General features: G+C 38.9%; 2 protein-coding genes across 2 annotated transcripts in view; one reads left to right on the forward strand and one right to left on the reverse strand.

Annotated features, from left to right (window-relative positions):
* Positions 1 to 1905: 1905 nt before the first annotated feature.
* Positions 1906 to 4120, reverse strand: LOC111228612 (ras-related and estrogen-regulated growth inhibitor-like protein). The gene is made up of 4 exons (XM_022754600.1): positions 4018 to 4120; positions 3868 to 3921; positions 3679 to 3755; positions 1906 to 3076 (listed from the first exon to the last, which is right to left on the reverse strand). Exons 1-4 carry the CDS (start codon positions 4064 to 4066, stop codon positions 2651 to 2653), a joined length of 606 nt encoding a protein of 201 aa, XP_022610321.1. The 5' UTR covers positions 4067 to 4120; the 3' UTR covers positions 1906 to 2650.
* Positions 4121 to 20127: 16007 nt separating this feature from the next.
* LOC111228692 (solute carrier organic anion transporter family member 3A1-like) overlaps positions 20128 to 23446 on the forward strand; it is a 35330-nt gene continuing 32011 nt past the window's right edge. The window contains exon 1 of the mRNA XM_022754698.1: positions 20128 to 20734. Coding sequence (XP_022610419.1) covers positions 20576 to 20734 — 159 coding nt within the window. The 5' untranslated portion in view covers positions 20128 to 20575. The remainder of the gene's footprint in view (positions 20735 to 23446) is intronic.

Here is a 23446-nt window from a genome sequence, read left to right on the forward strand (position 1 = left end):
ACCTAATCTGTGTGGACAATCCCATTCATGACATATAATCTGGTGTTAAGTGGATATTTTTTGAATTTTTTAAACCTCCATTGTCACTATTTGCAAAATGTTATACTGTATACAACAAATACATTAAATCTTATTTTCTTATTAAATCTTACTACTCATTTATTTGGCCATCTGGGGGCAGCAAAAACAAGTTGATATATCATCACCTTTAAAGTTGAACTTGTTAGCAACCAGTTGCTTATTTACACATCCAACATTATCATTCATTTGGAGCAATTTTTTTGGCTACTTTGCAAATGTGAGTCCAATATTCACTCTCCTTTCAGCTCTGCTTTTGGTATCCTGAGGGAAATATCTGGCTCCTTAGCTGCTAAAAGCTCCTGGTCTGTTTTTTGGTGCTGAACAGGTAGCATGCAGTGGGTTTGTAGACCTTTTCCACTGAAAACACCTGCCTGTTGAGTCAGAAAGTGACACTATGAGAGTAGCCGAGCCAGCTGAAACTATAAAGCAATAAAGCTCTGTAAAGACATGGGGAGTTGCAGGTTCATGAATACAAAAGAGTGATCTCTTTCACAGTGTCACATTGTCTTCATGTTGTCATTTAATACAATTATTATGAAGATATTGATTATAGCAGTTTCAAGAAATGTATAACTTTTTAAATGTATGATAAAAACATATAGTTTATTATTTTCTGCACAGTCTGTGATCCTGGACTAAACATCCACGGTGCAAAAGCTGTATCAAATATGAGCATGGCTGTGTTTGTTTGTCAGTGTAGTGGGTTGGAGTCAGGAAAGACATGGTATTGCTCTCAGACTGAGAGGAGGCAGGTCCACTGAAAGCTTACTGGCAGTTTCACAAGCTTGAGCAGGATCAATTCCTCCCTCTATCCACCAGAGAAAGCTTCCACATACTCGTACAAATGAGGATGCTTCTCTTGGCAAGCTTCTCCAAATATGTTATAAGAGTCATTACCCCATTAGGCCATTACTTTGAGATATGACCACAGCAGTGTAAGATGAATGTGTAATAAATGTGTGGATTCAAGCAAAACATTAGGACACTTGTTTAAAATGAAAGACACGAAGACACGAACAATCCAAAACTGTCTTTTGAGGGTGTATGCTTATCGTCGCTGCAACTAGATGTCACACCAGCATCTCAGCCCAAAACAAATGCTTTATCGGCCATACCCCCGGCCACCAATTAGACAAAATCCCCATCCCACTCCCTTCATGTTCGTAGTCAGCAAGCTGTTAGGAAGCCCGGTGAAAGTGGCCATTAAAAATTCAGCAAGAAGTACAACTGAATAAAGTTAGCATGCCTACTGTAGCCGGTTGCTAATGAAAACAGACATGTAACATTATGTCGCCATCAAGTTAAATATCAAGGAGAAGAAAAGCCAGTCAAGCTAACTTAACATGCACACGCTGCAAGACCGGATACCAAAACAAAGAACAGAGAAATTCAGAGCATGTGTGACTTTGTTCTCTGCTCAGGACATCATTACTTCACTATATCTTTACATAGAAAATAGTTGTTTGCTGGTATATTATTGTTTGAAATCTTGTTTACAAAACCTTAAATGCGGACACTGACGTTCTGTAGAGTCAGTACTGGAGGGTTTTGTGATAGTAGGATGATATAATCAGGAAGGAGACTGTTATTCATCCAGACCTTGGTTCAAGTCAATAAAGCACTCATTTCCATTAGCATCCGTCCTGTGCCCTTGAGCAACACTCTGAGTCTCTATAAGATTAAGCCTTGCTGATCTGAAGCTTTATCACCCCTCCGTATGAGGTAAGAGTATTTCCTCATGGGGATCAATAAATATATCACATTACTAGAAGAAAAAGAATTTGAATTTCAAAATCAAAACAAATGAAAAGCGTATATTTGTGCACATTTTGTGTTTTATTCAAATCCTTATGAGCTGTAAAACGGGGTTTAGACAAACAATACATTTCAGTACATGACATATAGTCAATGAATTAAACATGGGAAAGCTCATAAATATAGAAAACAGTTTCTTTTTTTGCTTTACAGCGTTTAGACTTGAATAAATACAAATATTTGTGTTTTATTAAGTCTTAATAACAGGATTGAGCAAGACATTTTTTAGTTACTTTTTTCAAGCAACACAAAGGTTTCACTTGTGGTTTGAAGAGCTTTTTCTCTTTAGCATATGCATCATAAGTAAAGGCACATTTAACTTGTGCATAGAATTGATTACAATCTGTAAAACAGAAAACATAACTTAAGACATATTGCCTTCCTTGTCGCACACAATAATATGTTACATGTTAAATATCTGTAAAATAAGAAAGACTATTTTATCTTGTGCAGCTTGAAGTGCAGCTAAAATCATAACCTGTCACCAAAAAACATCTGTAACCTCGGTCACATTGCATTGCCTCCATGTTTTCTGAATTTTAATGGCTTTTTTCTTCCCTGGAGTCTTTCCACACTTCTTTACTGAGAAGAAGTTCCCATTTCTCTAGTGTCTCTGCCTCTGGAGGCGTTATTGTTACCTTTGGCACAGTAACATGTGACACACCTGGTAACATTTCACGGACAGACACTGTAATATCCATCCAGTCGAATGCAGATTCATAGAAAACTCCGTCCTCTTCTTTCATGGTCTTACTTAAAAGGAGTCTGTCCGTCTCCTAGCAAACACAGCAGACATGCTTTTCACTATGCCCTTGAACCCCAGAGGCCTCTTCATGGTCATCTTGGTGTCCTTCATCCTGTCCACCAACCCGTGAAACACCATGAGTACGCTGTGGTAGTTCTCGGCTGCTGACACCTCGTAGAAGTGGCAGTCTGTGTTGAGAGCCAGCAGCCGGCCCTCCTCGCTCAGCACTGTCCGCCTGTGGCACAGGTCCCTCTTGTTACCCACAATCACTATGGGCGCTTTGTCTGCGTTCAGGTAGTCTTTGGTGGACTTGATGGTCTGAATGAGCCTGCTGACGCTATTGAAACTGGCCCTGTCGCAGATGCTGTAGACGAGGACGTAGCCATCCGCCCACTGGACCTTTTTCTCGAAGAGTGACGTCTCCACAGACAAATCCTGTGAAATCACACATTTAAGTTCATCTACAGCAACGACTCTTGGTGGAAAGTACTGTTTTCAATACATTTACATGTACTTTACTTTAGTAAAAATATGATATTCTACTCCACTACTTCTCAGAGAGAAATATTACTACATTTTACTGCAATTTGTGCATCTATTACAGCTATGGTTGGTTACAATGCAGATTAAGATTTTGCACAGAAAACATATGATTATCTTCCAAGATATTATATATTGTTAAAGATCAAACTACCCAATGGTAAGTAGAGTAGTTAAAATTAAGGACATCCTCACCAGCTGCAACATTTCCATAATGTTTGTATTTCAAGATTTCAATAATGAAAAAACAACAATATAATATAGTAGTGTACAGTATGAACTTTTAGGAGATACATTTGATACTTAATTTGAAATTTTACTCAAGTAACTTGTAATGGAGTATTTTTACATTGTAGTAGGCCTATTGCTACTTTTATTTCAGGATTCTTCTTCTACCAGTGGTAACAGTAGTATAGCATGTCAGCAGAATAAAGCAGCATTATTAACACCAAAAGTTATTGTATAGTAACTGTCAGAATAGTTTAGTTTATCATTACCTCAGAACAAGGTGAATCCCAAATATTGAGAGTGGTCTCCCTCCCATCGACCATAAAACTGTGACTATAGATGGACTCTGCAAGAAAAGAGGGAACAAAAGAGAAAAGAAAAGTGAAGTTCATGATGAAGTTTAATTAACTTGAAATGCTGCATTTCATCGATGTTAATAAAACAGATTGGACACTCACCAATATCTCCATACTCTCCAATGAATCGCCGGGTTAAGAGCCGCACAGTCAGCGCTGAAAAACAACAGCGTTTAACTCACCATGTGCAACAGAGACATGATATAGAACTGGATCTCTTCTGAAGACATGTTGTTGTTTTTTTTAGCCTACCTGACTTTCCGACGCTTTCTGTACCCATAACAACAATGTTGGCATCCATCCTCAGTGAAACAGCTGTGTCGAGCCGCTCAGCTCCATGTGGGGCAGAAGAGGAAGCTGCTGTGCCGCTGCTGCAGGCTGAGAGCGGTTAATATAGCACAGACAGGTGGGCGGAGGAAACAAATCATCCACAACAACAACAACAAAACAGCAGCAGCAGCAGCAGCAGCAGCAGCAGTGATTCAATAATGTCTCCCTCAAGTGGTCTCGCACATGCGTCTTCAGGGAACACGTGAATGGAAACAAAAACGGATGCAAACGACAGGAAGTAACCAGAAAAGTCCAACTCATTTTTATATTCTTTACTCTTCGCTATAGTTTTATAATCCAATCCATCCTATTATAGAAAAGGCACATAGGTTGATTTTCTCAGTCAAGATTGGCTTATTTTTTGTCATGAGTTTCCATTGAGAGGTGGAATGTAACTGTATGCTGTATCTACTAAAGTGCTGTACTCTGTACTGTAGTATTTTCATATTATTCTACTTAATACGTTACTTCTACACTTCCACTGCAGGTTAGATGGAACTGGTGTACTTTTTTTCTACTACATTTCTCTTTTATCTAATAGTTATATTTCAAATCAAGATTTTACATAAAAACCTATGACAAGCTTATAAGATATGGTTCATTATACCCAAAAGTATGTAAAATAGCTGGCTTCACCACAACCAACAACAGCAGTAAAACGTTGCTTAGCCTATATATCAATGCATCAGTAGCAACATCTTATGATACAATATAATAGTATCACTCACAAGGGTAATGTTTCTGCGTTGACAGGCTATTGTTAACATATTTTGCTGGACGTGCTGTTCATTCAAGGGCCAGCAGATCAGCAGATATGTGAGTGTAATGTGAGTGAGTTTATATTAAGTTTGCCTAATTGTTTGTAGGCTAGTTTTTTGCAGGTCCAGTTCAGTTAATTGTTGATGACAGAGTCAAAACATCTGTTGGAATTATTCTTTCTGTCTTTCAGAATAAGTAACAACACTGAGAGCTGGGAACCATCATGACACGGGCACCCACACAAAGCCACTGAGGTGAGTATGAGTTTAGTTTTACATTTTTCTATGTAAAACAGTACAGCAGACTGTTTTCTCAACAACCAATCTGAGGGAACAGCATTTTCAGGTATATATACATATACTGTATATAGATAGAGAGAGAGAGATAGAGAGAGAGAGAGACGTTAACTTCACTCTAGTCTAACAAAGCGTCTATATTTGCTGCTGCGAACAGTAACCACAAGGGGGAAGTAGATTTCAATAAATGTCTTCCACAACAGATGACTTTGTTTTGCTTCCTGTAGGCTGAAAAAAGGAAAGAGTAAGACTGTGTGTGTGTGTGTGTGTGTGTGTGTGTGTGTGTGTGTGTGTGTGTGTGTGTGTGTGTGTGTGTGTGTGTGTGTGTGTGTGTGTGTGTGATTTATCTTTATCTTATCCAGCTGTTCTATTCCTGTTTAAATGTGATTTCTCCTGGTAAAAAACACAAGATGTACAAGACCCCTACATGAGAAACACATTAATATTTGTAAAACTATTCACCATCAAGAGTGTGAATGTTTATCATCAAGTCCAGTTGCTTTTTTTTTTTTGCTTTTTTTATGAATTGCATAAACCAGTCCTCACATTTCCCAGGTTGTCAGCATGTGTGTGTGAAATTCATCACTGATATCTGAGGCACATAAAGTTTCCAGCCGGTGAAGGTGCCATATACATGAAATTTCCTATGCAGGGATATTACAGTGGTGATAAATATTTTCAGTCCCAGGGCATAAAATCGAGAAGGAAGCAATCTTAACCCAAATTAAAAAGCGACCAGAACAGGGAAATGAATTATATCCAAAAGTAGTTTATTTACCAACAGTGCTTCCAGAATGATGTGTGCTTTGGGAACAAACTTCATCAGAGAAAATACTTGCCACATGACAGTCTGCTCAACTGCAAATCCTCGGTGTCTCAGTGAAGCCTGAGTTTGTCTTAATAGATGCTGAACAAATAACATTATTTAATTCTTTAAAGCTCTGAAGTGCTTTTCTTTTGTCATTGCCCTCAGTGGAGATATTTGATGTTAAAGTGAGAAAATTATGTTAAATAAGAAACGTATTATTATTGTTACCAAGACATTTTAGTTAGTCACTAAATGTAACAGAACTTATACAAATGTGCTTCAGTGCTGATGGTGGACGCTCACACATCTGTTACAGCAAACTGAACTGTACCTAACTGTCAAACTGATGGTCATGTGATATATAGCTGTCAGTGCAGTGAACATCATGCAGCATGGAAGATGATTTTAAAAATGGAATGAAGCAAAAATATCTTTATCTTGCATGTTCCATAATTCATTTCCATCTCTCAGTGTTTTAATGCCTAACAGTACTTTGAAGAGAGAGACATTTCAAAAGAGTCAGGTATTACTGTAGGTATTTAGCTTAATACCAAACATGTTTTTTAATATGTTAATATATATATATATATATATATATATATATATATTCCTTAAGAAATTAAAGGAATGAAGACCTCAGCAACATTCAGTGGTAGAGTATTTATATTCCCTCAACAAGGCCTTTTCATCAAAAGCTGTTTCACAGGAAGCTGCTTCGGCTGTGTGTGCTTATGCAAATAAATCTTCTTACGGACTTAACTTACACTCACTTTATGTGTGTGATAATACCACTTTTCCCTGTTTCCCTGTGCGATAAGGAAGTAAACTGAAAACTATCCTCTTGATAATAGACGTCAGATGGCACGCCTTACTTAAATTTACACTCGATTTGCAATTCCATTTGAAATGTGACACTTTAAATAGAGAAGGATAAAACTGAACGGAGTGAAGCAGTAGTACAACGTTCAGCTTCTCTGAGATGTGCACTCATTGAATTTACATTCATGTTCAGCTCACTTTAAAACTTTTATTCAATGTAAGTATGCTATAGGATACAGGTGAAGAAGATATATGCGCATACCACAAAGTTCAGATAGCCTTAGTTAATGTTTAATATTTTTCTCCTCTCTGAGAGGATGAGGAATCTAACTGGTAACATAGTCCTCCTATCATGCACACCAGAGTTTCCTACCTGTATGAATTTAATTGCAGCGGATATCCATTTGTGCATTTTCCTGTCTTCACAAACTGATTCTTTTGCAGCCAGTAGATGATTTCTCCCCACATGGTCATTGTTCATTTCATACACACTCACACACAAATCTCAGGCAAAGTGTAGAGAGCGTGTTCAAACTGTTCTGTGCTCAAGTACATCAAAACCTCTTTTTTATATACAGTATATGTCTTGGCCAATTTTGGACAACAGAACAAGCTGTTAACACAACACTGACATGCTGTCACTTTAAAAGGCTTTCAAATGTGTTACAAGTTTCCTGTTTACACACCCAGCGGAGAGCAACATTCATTTAAAGACTTGTTTGGGGCCACCTAGCTCTGATTTGGTCATCAGCCATCTCCTGAGGGAAATTTCTGATGCTTTGTCTGTCTGTTGTTTGGTGCTGGGCAGGTAATGTACAGCGGGTTATTAGAGCTTTTTTGCTGAGATAGAGAGTGATTCAAAACAGTAGAGTTTTCTTGCCAAAAAACTGAAACTGAGGAGAACTGTAAGGTGAGAGTTTGTCACTACAACTGTCCCCTTTCACATTAAAATAGTCAATGAATCCATTGATAGGACAGGAGTCTGTCTGATAATTATGGATCAGCTGTACTTCCACCTAAATGTTAGCATCCACAATCAAACAGTGACAATGCTAACATGCTGATCTGTAACAGGTATAGTGTTTACCATGTTCACCATCTCAGTTTCATGTGGTAGCATGCTAACATTTGCCAGTTAGCACTTAGTTTTAAAGGTGTTTGATCATGAAATGTTATTACAATTCATCCTTAGATGAACATGAATGTCATATCATCGCCATCCATCCAATATTTGTTAAGACATTTCAATCAAAACTACAAATGTCCACCTGTATCAGTAGGATACATCCTCAGGTGACCGTGTATGTCTTAATGAATTTCATCCCAATCCATCTGATGGTTGTTGGGATATTTAAGTCTGGACCAAAGTGGCAGACCAACTGACTGACAGCAGGCTTTTCCATCCTAAAACATTGATTAGAGCAGCTTTAAACTCAGTATGTGCACCGTCCAAACAGAAATATTCAGAACATAAGTGCATTTTTGTCCACATTTGGTGAAACAATATGATTTTAAATGACAATAGACGCAGAGCAGAAAATTTATATTTGGACCTCTGCAGACAAAGACAAATGAAGCATTTCTGTCCAAAGCAAAAAGATCATATCTTCAGCACTACTAGCATCAGTTGCTTGCAGCTGATAAAACTGAAGGCCATCCATCATCAGCAGCCACTTATACACTGATGCCCTCATTAGACAGCTGTGATACAGGACTGGAGAAGAGGGAAGAGCAGGCCATTAGCATGTCATTTCCCAGACAGGAAGGAAGCTTTCAGACCCGCACCATTAGAATTACAGGATGAGGAAGAAAGGCACCTTTTATATACAAAGACTGAAATAATTCCTCCTCTATCCTCGCCAGCATTGGCACATTCAGAAGAGGAAAGAGGCCTCTTCAAACAAAATCTATGCAAATATGAAGTTGGTTATTAAACAACTGTAATTCTTTACAATGTTCTCAAGTAAATTCAGTTGTTAGCTTGCATCTGATTAAAAATATAAAAAGTTTGAGCTGTTGTCTGTGCAGATATTATCATATTTGATCCCTCTACAACATATAAAGCATGTCATTTAATGGCACGTACACTACTGACTCCACTCCTGCAAACATCCTCAATGATGAAACATGTTTCCCAGGCTGCTGTCCCTCTGCGAGTGAGTTTGTCAGGCGGCCATATGTTCACATGTTGCTTTTTAGTTTGTTTGCGTTTGACTTCAAGAATGATTGTGTGCTTACTGGGAAAAGTGCTGGCTGAATATTTCATGGTATAAATATGCTAAGTGGTTTGTAATGGCCCCTGAAGGTTCTTCAGAATTTCACATAATGTCCTCTCCATCACCCCCATGTTTCTCTCAGTATGTGCCCCGGGGTAGGAGAGCCACTAAATGTTTCCCTAAACTACTTTTTTTTTATAAAGGTAATTATAGATATAAAAGCACAATGTTTGGCGAAACATTCACAATTTCAACATTATTACATTTGTACATAAAAGCATGAAGGATTATCAAGGAATTATTATTTTTTTTTTTAAATAAGATTTTGAGTCTTGGAGTTGAGAGGAACCAAAAAAGTGTTTTTAGCCAAGGAATAAAATGTAAGAAAAGAAAATTTAATCTAATCATCTTAACACTCAAATGTAAATATTAAAAGTGTTCAGACTGATCCACACTGGGACTAGGAGTACCAATGGGGCCAGAATAGTCACATGCATATCTTGTGCTGTGCTGAGCAAAATTTCCAAGTGAATTATCTCCTCAGTTGCATGAAATCATCTTAACTCTGGACAGCCTCCAGTGACAGAGAGCCTTTTGGATGTGGTGCCTCATTAGTCAGCTTTTCAACGTGAATTATCAGCCCACCACATGCCAAACAATGGCAATCAAAATGTCAGCGACTAAAATATCTCCCTTGCAAAAGAAGCGATGAAATCTGCTGAGTGAAGGGATGAATCCTGTTTAAGACCATACTGCAGATGTCGTGCTGCCTTCTGTTTCTCATGCGGGTGGCTGTCAAATCTCATGTGGATAACCCCACCCAACCCTAAACAAAGATTTGCCTCAATTTCCACTTTGAGTCCAGAACGGCAACATTTGATTTATGAGTCTGCTCCTCCATAGTTGCCAGTTGTAGCTGAGGTATAGCAAGAAGGCTTTAATTAACCGGATTACAGGCCTGTGGTAATTCACATTTCAAAAAAGGTCACATGACAAAACGTACACTTCTTGCACTAAAACTTTGTACCCATAACCAACGCCTCTCAAGCTGCTGGCCAGAGTGGTGTTCTCCTTATTTCTGCTTCAGGTCTTTTGCAACATTTCAGTCCCGTAATTCTAGAGAAAGAGATGATTTCCTAGTCATCATCATGTTGGCCTGCAGTTAGGGCCGAAGCTACCAATGAGGACACAGTAGATGTCATCTGTACTTTTTATGGGATTATGGGAATTTAAGCAACCACTACATTCTACAAATAATTATAAAGAAACCTATATACAGTGTATTTTACAGGGTGTAAGTATTTTCGAAATAATTATATCCAATAGTGAGACCTTGCTGTTGGAAATAAGAGAAAAAATATATAATTCCAAATAATTAAGGCATTTGAGACAGACAATCAAACATGCACTGTATCAGCCGAATGTGATATTGCTGAAAAGGAGCCTAATATTACATTTTATAATAATTAAATGATAGCTGTTCATTCGTGTGTCAATGTGAAACAGTTACAGAAACAGTCGCAGCCTCAAGTTAATATGTCAGTCTTTGTCAGCTTATTGCAGATATGTCAACGTCCGCGTATATGGTGGCTGATAAGTGACAAAAACCTGCTGTACAGAAATGTCAGAAATATTTGTAAGAGTTATTTAAAAGTTTGTCCACCAGAGAGCACTGACAAGTTTTGATTTTTTTCAGCTGTCAAGACACATTTTCCTCACACCTCTTTTTAAAAACCAATGTAGGCATCCCGATGAAAAATGTGCACTTATCTTTTGTGCTTATGTGCTTTTAATGGGTAAAAAGAGTATTGTCTCATATTATTTTAACTCTTCAATACCAATATGGTGACTCAAAAATCCAGCGTCACAAACTGTTCCAAGCCCATGTGCTACTCTCTAAAATTCTTCTTAAGACAATATTCAGTGAATGATTTTTAATCAGTTGTGCGGTGTATGATTTACAAATCTGCAAAGTGAAATATCTACCACATCAGAATCCTGTGGTAGTATTACACAGTTGGTAAATAATAGCTCAGGTGTTATTTGAGGTCACATGAGACAGAAAACTCATGATGAAGCAAAGGTGAATGAACAAGCAATGCCACTCAAGACCTCTAGCAATTTCTGCGTTCATTAAATACAGGCATATGATTTAAATTTAAAAAATGTATGATTTTTTTTTTTTTTTGAAATGCCACATACACACATACTGACTGTGCACAGGGCAGACATAATAAGTTTGGGCTCAACTGTAGCACATTGTGTCAAGAAAGTGATCCAGAAGCATGTGACCACTGCTTAAGGTTGCGTAAGGTTTTTAAAGAAAAGTACACAGTAGACAATAATTGTTATGATAAGCTGTTTAACTACTGCTGAATTTTACTATTCAGACCTGTTTGGCCTCAGCCTCGGGACACTGTAATGCAAACATGGGATTTTCCTGAGAAAATGAACAGGCTCTTCGGGGTATTTTCAGAAATCATTTGTATATTTCTGGTTTGCATCATTACAAAGCTATAAAATGAGGCTCATTAGGTCATGAAAGCTCCAAAATGAGTCAACAAGTCAAGCTCCAGTGCAGTCGCTCCAGGTTGTACATGTTGCTGAAATGTAAGTGCCTCGACTCTGTAGCTTCTCTCTTTGAGATTGAGAGATTGGGATTTTTGCAAATATTGTTTTGACAGACAAATGGAGGCAGAGGAAGAAAAAAAAACTGTGACTATTAGAAGTTTGGCTGAAACATCCTCCTCTTGGCTCCCTGGGGTGATCTCTTCTGTCTGCCATTCTTCTGCCATCGTTTCCATCTATCCCCACTTGTAATTCAAAACTTTTTATGCGTGTGGGTTTTTTCCCATGCTCACCTGGCCCACAGTGCGTCTTTCTTTGCTGACTCTTTGTGTGGATGCCATCCGACTCGTCTGTCTGGTTTTACCAGCTTTGCCTCCTTTCTCTTTGTGAATGTTGGATGTTGCACTGCAAACTTTCTATGTCAGTCTCATGAAACAGGCTGGACTGGTAATAAAAAAATTTCCTCAGAAATGTCAACAAATATGTAGTTTTACTTTTGGGGAAGACACCTCTGCTGAGTGGAGTAACTTTTTTAACATCACATGTTCCAGGAAAGATTCATCTAGATTAAAGCTGAGTGACCAGCAGGCTCTTCAGCCTCATGAGGAGCGGCTGCATTTTGGAATACACACAAGTATATTTTGGCTTTATTTACCCCTTGGGAGAAAACTGGACCATGTTGCTTTATATGCGCTATGTTTAAAACCCTCTCCCCAGCAGCCCAGATGATATTACTCTATTTAAAAACCGCACACTGCCCTCTCTATTGATACCAGTGTAAAAATAGACAGCAGAGCGGCAGCATGAAATGGTTTAAAATGTAGAACAGACAGCAGCACGCTATATTTAGACGAAACACAATCACAAAAAGTGCCTCATGACATTTTAGTAACTCCCCACTGAAGCTGCAAATGCCATTTGACTGTCCTTACACTCATGCAGTATTTATGTGTCCTGAAGATCTCTGCTGATGTCTGAGGAGAGGTTTGGGTTTGAGGTGTAACTTCACTTATGGTCATTCTGTGTGACTGCAAGTAAAATGGACCACAGCTGTTAGGAAAACTGTGCTGTTTGAGTCTGACCTTCAATTACTCTCCCTATTGTCAATGTTATAAGAAATGAGGGATGACAACTCTGATGTCATATTGAGAGGACACACAGTCAGAGCTGGTTATACAGTCTGTGAAGTGGCAGAATATAAATCCAGTCAAAAGTAAATAAAACACTTAACACAGACGGCTCCTAAATACATGGCTCCATTCCAGCAGCTGAAGTTTTTCTTAAAACTGTGTCTTTGTTGTTGTTTTTTTGGAACATTATGAAAGTGAATCAGGTCCAAGCCGCTGCTTACTTTACACACAGGGTTATAACACTGCAGGAAACATGTTGGAGGTTTTCCACTGAACATTGTGCTTTAGTATCTGCATCGCTGGGCGATGCAGCACTCTGAGCTGAGAAGGAGACGGCTCTGAGCCCAGACTGAGGCAGGAAGCCGACACTGTCTGAACATGCAGTGGAATTCATGGAGAAATTGTTTCAGTTGTGTAACATCTGTGTCTTTTATTGTGTTTTTGGATAAGTAAAAGTAACTTCAGTCATTTCAGCTACAATTATTTTCTTGAGGTTACATAGCAATGATAGTGATAAATTGAAATTGTTCAATTCCATTCTGAAATTGAATCGAAGTAATACCATGTAGACTTGATGTAAAAAAAAACAAAACATGTGCTTTGGGTAAAAATATACAACACGAGGCACAGACAAGAGCAAACTCCATTCATCAAACTGATGTAGTCTTAAAGGAATGCAATTTGGCATTTTGGGAAATAAATTTAGCTCAGAATAAAGACTGAAAACAGGGGGGAAACAGCTGGCCTGTCTCCTTCCAAAGTTCAAAACTCATGAAATATCTACAGCACATAATGTTCCATAAAATCAACTTCTCATTTTTATCTGATGGTTGTTGTATGGTTTAAAGGTATAATATGTTAATTGGTGGGCTTTAGGGGTGCTCTGCTCTGAAGTAAGCCAGGGAAGCTCTTTCCCCCTGCAAACAATGTTTGTGCAAGGCCAAGCTAACTGCTAAGCTAACTGTAGTTTATTTAAAGGAAAATCATTTTTTTTGTACAATAATTTTTGCAAAGCACAGATCTAGTCATCTTCAGTCACATTGAAGGGACATAGTACTTATAAAATCCATACATTTAAAAGTTGTAGCCTAAGTAGATTACAGAGAAAGAAAACCACCAAGTAGCAGCTTAGTGTAGCAGACGCAGGATCAGCAGTTACTCGTACTCAGTGTTTTCACAGTAATTCACACATCTCATTTCCTATTAAATCTGTTGATAAGTTCACAAGATGAGTACAAAGTCCCTCTGCACTGAGCCTGCTGCCCATATCCTCCCGGAACTGTTTCCATGGCAACTGCTGCAGCGTAAGAGCAGGGCTGAAGATTTTCAGATGGATGCTGAGATCTAATGACAGATGAGATGAGAACTGTGCAAACGAATGCACAACTCTATAAGAGCAGTCTTGGATCAGCACTGAGTTGAACAAAAATAGAGAGCTGCAGATGTTTGTTTTTTTTTGTTTTTTTTTATGTGCAGATCATGTTTTGTGTTTGAGTTTTCAGTCGTAGCACAGAGACAAAAACTAGGCTTGACAGTTGCAGCAGGTAAAACACACACACACACACACACACACACACACACACATACACATAAGGAGAGACTGTCCTGAGCCTTTTACTGCAGGCGAAACCCTGTGTGGGACCAAAAGTGCAGTGAACCATGAGAAGTCAGAGACAGTGTTGGTTTGTGAAAGCAATGGCTTGTGTCTCTTTCCACTCTGGAACTGTGTAAGAAAATCACTGCTTATGAAGGAAATAATTACACAGAAAAGATTAGATTATAACCCATTTTGTGTCCCAGTCCCAATGCTGTTTGAGCAGAGGACTGTGAAAAATAGTGAACACATCAGGACCTTGACATGTAACACACTCAAAATAAAACCAAGGGCCAGGTGGATATGAGGTGGATAAAAATCCGAAAAGAAATTGTATCTGAAATGTGATTTTTACTGAAATAAAATTGTATTCATTTATTGAACAGGTTTAATCTATAATATATACAATATGCATATATTTGTGGACTGATGAAAGTTTTTAAATGTTGCTGTTTATTTGGACGATGGAGCTTTTAGTCCTATTATGTTTTTATCAAGACACACATGGAACACCTGACAAGCAAACTGACGGTCAAAACAGGCCTCTGGATAGAAACAAGTCTTCTCTTTGCTAGTTGGAAGATCACTGTGCAATCTACAATAATGTCTGCTATTGATTATGGTATTGGTTATGATAAAATTGTTTATATACATGCCTCTCCATCCACCTTGAAGCCTCTGGACTCTGTGTAACACTCTGTGTCTTATATTAAAAGGTAGCATGGCCTTAACTGACAGAGGGGAACTGCATTGTATGTTATTTATCCATAAGTTTCAACTGCAAAAACGGTCTCATTCCCTCTGCTCTTTGATAAACACACACTAAGTCAGGCCTCAGGGTACCTTCACATTAGCTGTTTGTCATTTTTAAAAACTCTTGGGAGGCCTGAGTTCAGGGACTACGCTCCCTGCGAAAAGAATTAATGTGTGTGAATTTAACTTGAGGACTATAATCAAGTATTCACAGTTTTATTTACTTGTAATTTCTTAATGTAAATCTGTTCTAACTCATGTTTATTCTTGTATACAGGTCTCTCTTGAAAACACATATTTACACATTAACACATATAATTAATAATAAACAGGCAAGTGTGAATATTTTTACAAAAAAAACTTCAGTGAATATCAGTTACAGTGTTACTGCATGTTTCTGAGGATATTTAGTTTCTTGCACAAATGTCATAATGTGTTCCTTAGAATCCATTGGTAATACTGAATAATGCCGAAATACAGCACACTCATCAAGCACTTTATTAGGAACACCTGTACACCTGATTAGTCATGCAATTATCCAGTCAGCCAATCATGTGGCAGCAGAGCAGTGCATAAAATCCTGCAGACACAGGTTAGGAGCTTCAGTTAATGTTCATATCAAACATCAGAATGGAGAAAAAATTTGATCTTGTTGCTTTGACTGTGGCATGATTATCGGTGCCATTGTTGGTGGGGAATGTTTTCTTGGCACACTCGGGCCCCTTAACACCAATGCGGCATTGTTTGTAAGCCACAGCCTATCTGAGTGTTGTTGCTGACCATGTGCAATGGCTACTTCCAGCAGGATAATGCACCATTTCACACAGCAAAAGTTGTCTCTAATTAGTATGGTGTTCCTAATAAAGTGCTTGGTGAGTGTATAATGTCTGCAGTGTAAATTTTATTCACTCAGTCAGGGCATAACAGTCGATACCAACACTGTGCTTCATGATGGGTGTTCTAAATTACATAATGAAGTAAAGATATTTGAAAGATATATGACGTAGAGCTAGATACGTAGTGGGAGTTTATATGCACTGAAAGCTTATAAAGTAACTTTTCTTTGGTAAACACTGTGAAATAACTGAAAAGTACTGCAGGCATGAGTTCTTCAAAACTTTAAACAGGAAAAGTTACTGTATATAATTGTTTGTACTTCCAGTTATTCCTCAGACTTCTCCCATTTCCAAGTGTCTCCCAGCAGACACGGGCTGGGCTTCTTTTCCACAGTCCACCCTTTTCCAAATCCTATAAATAGCAGTTGTTTCAGAGGGCAGAACAATACTCTGCAGGCTTTTCCATTCATACATTCCTGGCACCAGTCCAAGCCGTCACCGCCCACTGACTGTTACTACCTGACTCATGTCCCTGCACATCCACTGTATGTAAACAATGGTTCACACACACCAAGTGTGTGTGTGTGTGTGTGTGTGTGTGTGTGCGTGTGTGTGCGTGTGTGTGCGTGTGTGTGCATGTCTTAAAAAACACATAAAAATCTGAAAGTATGTAGAGACTCTGAAGATTGGACTTTGAGAGGAAAAACTCCCATGCTCAAAAATATTCTAAACATTGTGGTTATCTTGTGGAAGAAATTTCACACATTCACCGACTTTGGTGCTATCATGTAATCTCCAGCATAGCTCCACCCAACTTCTGACTGACTAGAGCACTTCAGTTAAAGCATAACTGTACTTTCAGAGGTCACAAACTAAAAATGTTGGGAACTATAGGGTTAAAGATTTATTATTCAGGGATGAACACAGTGAAGTTATGGAGTCACTGTTGCTGAATAATAAGTATGTTCAGTAAAAGTTCTGCACACAAAAAAAAAACGTTAAGGTGTAGGTTTCGGGGTCTTTGAATCATTAATCTTTGCTTGGTTTCGAACAGTCTTTTGGAGACTGACATATGGCTGAAACCAATCAGCTATGTGGTAGATTTACATTTCTCATGACACTGCTGTTTTTCAATATTTACATGTCTCAGTTTTGGAACATCAGCGCTCAGCGAGATTTTAACACTGTTACACACAGTTTTTCTGATTCAAGCTTCTGACACTAAAACTGTCAGCTTGACGGTCTACGTTTGGCTTTTCCCACCAGGCTGGACGTAGGAAGTAACATGCAAAAGTGTGTAGGATGGATTTCTGTGTGGGAGTGCGCTGATCGAGAGTGAGGAAGCATCTACGATTGATGATGATTTTGTTTTGGATACCTGCCAAAAAAGTGAGGGGGCCGCCCTGAATCACAGTCGACTGTTAAATCTTGCAATGATCATTTATAGTTTTCATTGTAGATCGGTTCATCTTTTGTTCTGGGGAAGTGAGACAGAATAGTTTTCAGTTCCTCTAGACTAAAACTAAACTAAAACTAAACTAAATTAATACTGAGATAACTCTGACAGCATCATCTACACATTGATATGTCGTCAAGTTTTCACTGTCCAGGGGTTAAAGGTTAAATTTATGTTCATGCTGTTGACTCAAATGGATTTTTTTTGTTTTACTAGGGGAAATGTTATCTATTTTTTAAAGAATATTTTCTCATGTGTTTAATATGTCCAAATGTATCTTTGGATAATTTCTTTATTCATTGAAACACTATGTTTGGGCAGCAATAGCCAAGGTGACATCTTCAGATGTTCACCTAATCAATTCAGCTCTTCTAGCATTGATCTAAAATATCTAATATATGTAATAATAATACTATAAAATCCTTGCGTGTCACTGTGGTGTTTTGACCAGTTTGTAAATGTTCAGTTTGGTTCAAAAACATGTTTCACACTTCACCAATTACCAGCTCATCTTGTTGACCTTTATTTGTCCTCACTCTGCTGCCGTTGCTACTGCTGTTGTATCCAAAACTGTGGAAACAGCTGTGAAGAAAACCCTGGCAGCCTTTACACAGCATTTGTTTATCATCCTGTTTAGTTCCAACCCATCATCATCACATTATGTGGTCACATTACATCATAGCCACTGCAATACCTCATCCCAGACATGCTGACAACATGATAATCCAATAATAAATGTTGGAAACGTACTGTGCAAACATCATAGCTCCTTCACCAAAGCCTTGTTAAAGAGCAAAAGCTGCAGTGCTTAGTTAATTCATCTGTTAGTCAGAGGACACAAATTTAATCAGCAGCTATTTTGATGATTGATGAATAGTTTAAAGTTACTATATTAATAGTTTAAAGTGTTAGATGAGAAAATCGATACCACTCTCATGTCTGTACAATGAAGATAAAGCCACAGGCAGCAGCTGGTTAGCTTAGCTTTGTACAGAATGGAGACAGTGTGAAACTGCTAACCTGGTTTTGTCACAAAGTAAAATCCTACAAAAAGCACATCTAAGGTTCATTCATTAGCATGTTATATCGTGATTATTTAATCTGTATAAAATTGAGGAGTAAAAAGCACACTATAGTTTTGTGGGAGGTTACAGTATCACAGCATTTCTTGGTTTGGAGCAAGTGGCAAACCTCCACATAGACTACCATGTTAAAATGCCCAACTTTACAGCAGAAATAAACATGTTTACAGTTTGGTACAAAAAACGGTTTTAGTCTCTATAACTAATTTCCCACTTCATAACAACTGTACGGGGTGTGAATTTTTATATAACTCACGTGTTTAAATTCTATTAATGCTTAAAGTTATGCATAATTATGGTCGTGGCCGCTTTGAGTGACAGGTGCTGTCACAGTCCGCTGGCTATCTGCTCGCTGTCACCTCAGCTAATTCAAGTCCCTAACGTCACTTCTCAGCCTGTTTGTGGTGTTGGTTGTGGGTGATTTTTCATGCAAATATCGAGCAATTAATATGTCTTGCTGTGTGGTTAACTGACTAACAGAACGTGAGGAAGTCTGTGACCCTGTATTTTGAGGTGAGTGAAAGTCTGGTTTTATTTTATTTATGTTAGCACTAATTAGCAGGCATCAGTATCTGTGCTCACTTTACCTAGCTTGTTAGCTTAGCTCATTAACTAGCTAATTAGCCAGTAATGAATTAGCAGTGGGTTAGCCTTCGAGCAAAGTGCTAACCTGTGCTAATGATGCTAACGGGAGCGTATGCCTGCCAGAGTTACTAAAACCATAGGCATGGACCAAAGTCTCGGCTCCAAACACGACCCACCTCTTTGTCCCATTTTTGTTTTGGATTAGCCGGGAGTTAGGCACTGCCAAGATGGTGATGGCGGAGCAGAGCCCACTCTGACCGTTAAACTCAAACTGCTCTTCAGGAACCTATGGGTAACGTCGCAGAGGCAACGTCCATCTGGTTTGGATCATGGTTTTGACAAAGGCGGACTTGATGTTTCCCCCTTTGTCCAATCTTATGCTCAGTTAAGGTAACCGGATAAGCTGTCAATCTTCTCATCTAACTCTCGGCAAGAAGGTAAGAGAGCATATTTCCTAAAACCTTGTACTGTTCCTTGAAGCCGTTTCGTTTTTCAACCAAACCACCAAAGATTTGATGGCTCCAATAACTTAATTTAAGCTGCATAGCTTTACCGTGTATTAGCCTAGTTACAGGTAACCATGAAACAGAACCTATGCCTCAATTAAACATTTGGTCAATCAACAGAAAATTAATCAGCAACAATTTTGATAACTGCTTAATCTAGCACATTTTCTTAACAAAAATTGTAAAATTAATAATAAAAAGTTCCAAATTCTCAAACGTGATCAAATTTTCTTGTTTCCTTTGTCAACTTAGGAGGAGGTTTGCCATTTTCTTTGATAACGATTAATCGATTAAATTATTCTCTCTACTAATCAACTCAATGACACGCCTCATGTAGTTTCAGCTCTAAAATGATCCCTAGTTGCAGCCATGAGACTAAACAAAATTCTCAAACAGCACTGCAGACATAATTCCTGCAGATTTAATGTGGGAAAATTATAAATCAGAACACTCACATACACACACACACACACACACGGGGCCCCACAGGACTACTGTAGTGATGTTTTAAGTCAGTCAAGTTTAGCAGACTTGTGATGTTGCTACACAGCGCCTCTAGGGTCGTGCATGTGCTTACACTGGAGGAGAGTAGTAGAGAGGGAGAGGTGGGAGCGCAGAGAGAGAGAGCAGTCATTGTCGGTGAAGGACCATGACAGTCCGGAGCGGCAGTAGGAAGTCTGTAACTCCAACCTTCACCTGCAGCTAAAACACCACAGAAAAAAAAAAAACGCGACGGAAACATGCGATCTGACAGAAAATTCCGCGCCCGTGGTTCACTTGTGCCTTTGCAAACACCTTCAGGGAGTTCACATGTTTCTGCGCGTCGACGAGGAGGCAATGTTTAGGCGCAGACGACCGGCAGAGCCCCGCGGAGTTTGGATGTGTGTTTCGTAGCCCGTCAGATGAAAGAGGACACATTATTGAATCAGGAGACACAGCGACACGGAGCACCGCGAATGTAGTCTTCAGGGGAAAGCGAAACACTGTACCTACCGGTGTCTTCCTGCGGTCACTCTCCTCCTGTGTGTGTTTCGGGCTTTCTCACAGTGCTGTGTGGCTAAAGTAGGGGACGATGCAGGTGAAGAAGCACCGGGACTCGGACCGGAGCGGCGGGGACATGCTGGAAGCAGACGGCCTCCGCAAAAACTCCTCATGCTTCTCAAATATCAAGATATTCTTGATATCGGAATGCGCCCTCATGTTGGCACAGGGCACCGTCGGAGCATACCTGGTGAGTAGCAACACACAACCCGAACTCAAGAAGCAGGACCCACACTGCCTTCTCCGTCACTGTGAGACTGTCAGACCCTGCTTCTCTAGGTCATATTCAGAGTTATCTTATCCGGGTCTGGGCTTTACATTTGGGGTTTGTGCTACTCTCCACGCTTTGGGCTAAACACTAACGTTCAGCTGAGCGATGACATGAGAAGTCTGTCTCCTGCTCGGTAAAGTACAGCCTGCGGGACAGATTTCATGCCGCTCAACTGTCCCGCGTTAGTTAGCTTATTATTGAGAAAACATCCCTCTGCTTGTCTGCCATTATGTCTAATTTGTCTTTAGTGTATCACGACTCAATCCGAGCCAACTTTTAATCATCTATGTAGAAACCAAAGGGTGACCTTTTAATCTTTGGTTGGCACTAATAATAATAGTCTCATCATATTTAGGAAGGTAGTAATTGGCTGATGTACCCAAAATGCCTTTCAAGGTCAAGGACATCCTCCTCCCATTCCTCCTGTTTCAGTTTATGTTTTAGTTTTACCCATTACTTTCAGTTTTACTATTAATCACACTGACAACAAAAGCAACCACAATGATGAGTAAGGTTTTCGGTATGTTCTTGTAGTTAAACCTAAAAATCTCTATCTTTATGATCATGTTTCAATGGAAAAAAACAAAACAGAAAAGTCTGAAAGCATTCAGAGACTCTAATATAGATTTTATGGGACAAAGCTCCCAGTAGTGCTCCAAAATATTCCTCAAAGTGTCCCAGAGGAACTACACAGCCTCAGGCATCCTCTGTGAATGCTTAGTTTTGACATTGGCAATGTTTATTCTCCAAGAATCACACCGTTTCCCCAGCTCAGTTGCAATTAATAGACTAAACCCTAAATGCCTTGGCCATATTTGGAGTGGAACATCTTATCTTCTCTGTTAGTGGATCTGCTGAGCATCAAGCATCCTGCGGCTAAGAGCGGCCACAGAGCACAGCAGTGCCACTCACAGTCAGTTAGGATGGTTTCATAGGAGGATATTGTTCTCTTTATTTCCTTTTTAATAAAACAGGCATCACAGTTCTGCATTTTTTATGGCGAGCTGGCATTGCACACCTGTTCAGACAGTTTGAACAATAAACCTGGGGCTCCAGGTGAGGTTGGGATGATTTACTTACACAAACACATGAGGCTTTCTCCCCTATTTGTTTTCATCGACAGAGCAGAGCTCTCTTACATGGAGCTTCATTTACATGGACAGGACATTAGGTACCTGGTTCAGTGACAATCTGGTCAACTGGAATCAACCTACATGAGCTACTGCGGTGTATCTGATTGGATGATGGGACTTAAGAGTGTTTGCTGGCAGCAAAGGGACAAAACTCAACTATCATGGCCCCTTTGCTTTCTCTGAGCGGCTTACAGTACAAGACACTTAGCAACATGCTGCATGTCCTGATTTAGCATCCTGACTGCAACCTGTCAGCCTGCACAGGCAAATTCGACAGAAGTATGAGATTGTCATTGTTCCCTGATTTATTAGGGTTTCTCTCACTTCTCAGAAATTCACTTTGATGCCTTTACTGTTTTTGATATAGGAGCAAATTAACAGCCTCTTTTGATGTCCATTAAAAATGAACATCTGAAATAAATAATTTCATGAACGATTCTTTTCAGCAGTTGATGACTTTACTAATGGACATTAGGGCTGCAAGCAATGATCATGATGATGATCATTTTCATTATTGACTAATCTGATGAATACTTTTTCAATTGATTCATTGTTTTATCTGTAAAATGTAAAAAAAAATTGCAAAATTGCAATCACAGCTTCCCAGAGACAAAAGTGACATCTTCATACGTCTTTTTTTTGTCTGACCAACAGTCCAAATCCCCAGGGGTACTCAGTTCACTATCATATATCATAGTTGCATGATTAATTGATTGATGATTAGTCATCTCAGTCATTTTTCAAGCCAAAAGGGCAACCACCTTCACAAATAAGAGGTTTGGTGGCTGTTTGTTGTCATATATGGTGGTGAACTGGATATCTTTTGGTTTTGAGCTGACTGTCGGCTAAAACAAGGAATCTGAAGACTCTACCTTTAATTCTACGTAATTTACAATACTGTCATTGGAGTTGTCTTGTTTCAACCAATGAAAAACTATAGGAACAAATTTCAACTGATTTTAATTGTAGGAGTTAATATTATATACAAGCCTTGGGAAAGCTCTATTTGGGATTTCTGTGTTTGCAGCACCTGTGGGTCTCTGTTGGTTATAGTAACGCTTCCCTGATAAGAACCAAATCCGACACTTCAGGGCTCGAGCTGCAAAGTGCAACCAACACCTGAGCCTGAACTGTGTTCGTCTCAGCTGAGTGAACCTGTCAAACTGCAGCGTGTTGGAGGGAGAAGCCCAAACTGTTCAACAGGAACATTATTGTCTTTTTAAAACTATATTCAATATCAGCATTGATAGCTATGTTCCAATAAAGTCGTACATATTTGTCATTTTTTTTATTCGTTTTATGAAATTTATGCTGAGATGTTAAATGATTCAGGATTATTTCACGTTTAGCCATAATGCAAAACATACATCTGCCAGGTAATTTATTATTGCTGTCAGACTTGGGCCTTTTGTGCACAGGTGTTGAGAAAGTGGTAAAAATTAAAAAATCCATAGTGAGGTTTTTTTATTATTATATCCAAACAGTATGTTGGTGTTAG

The sequence above is a fragment of the Seriola dumerili genome, unplaced genomic scaffold (assembly GCF_002260705.1).
Source record: "Seriola dumerili isolate Sdu_G_001 unplaced genomic scaffold, Sdu_1.0 BDQW01000219.1, whole genome shotgun sequence".
Taxonomy (NCBI): domain Eukaryota; kingdom Metazoa; phylum Chordata; class Actinopteri; order Carangiformes; family Carangidae; genus Seriola; species Seriola dumerili.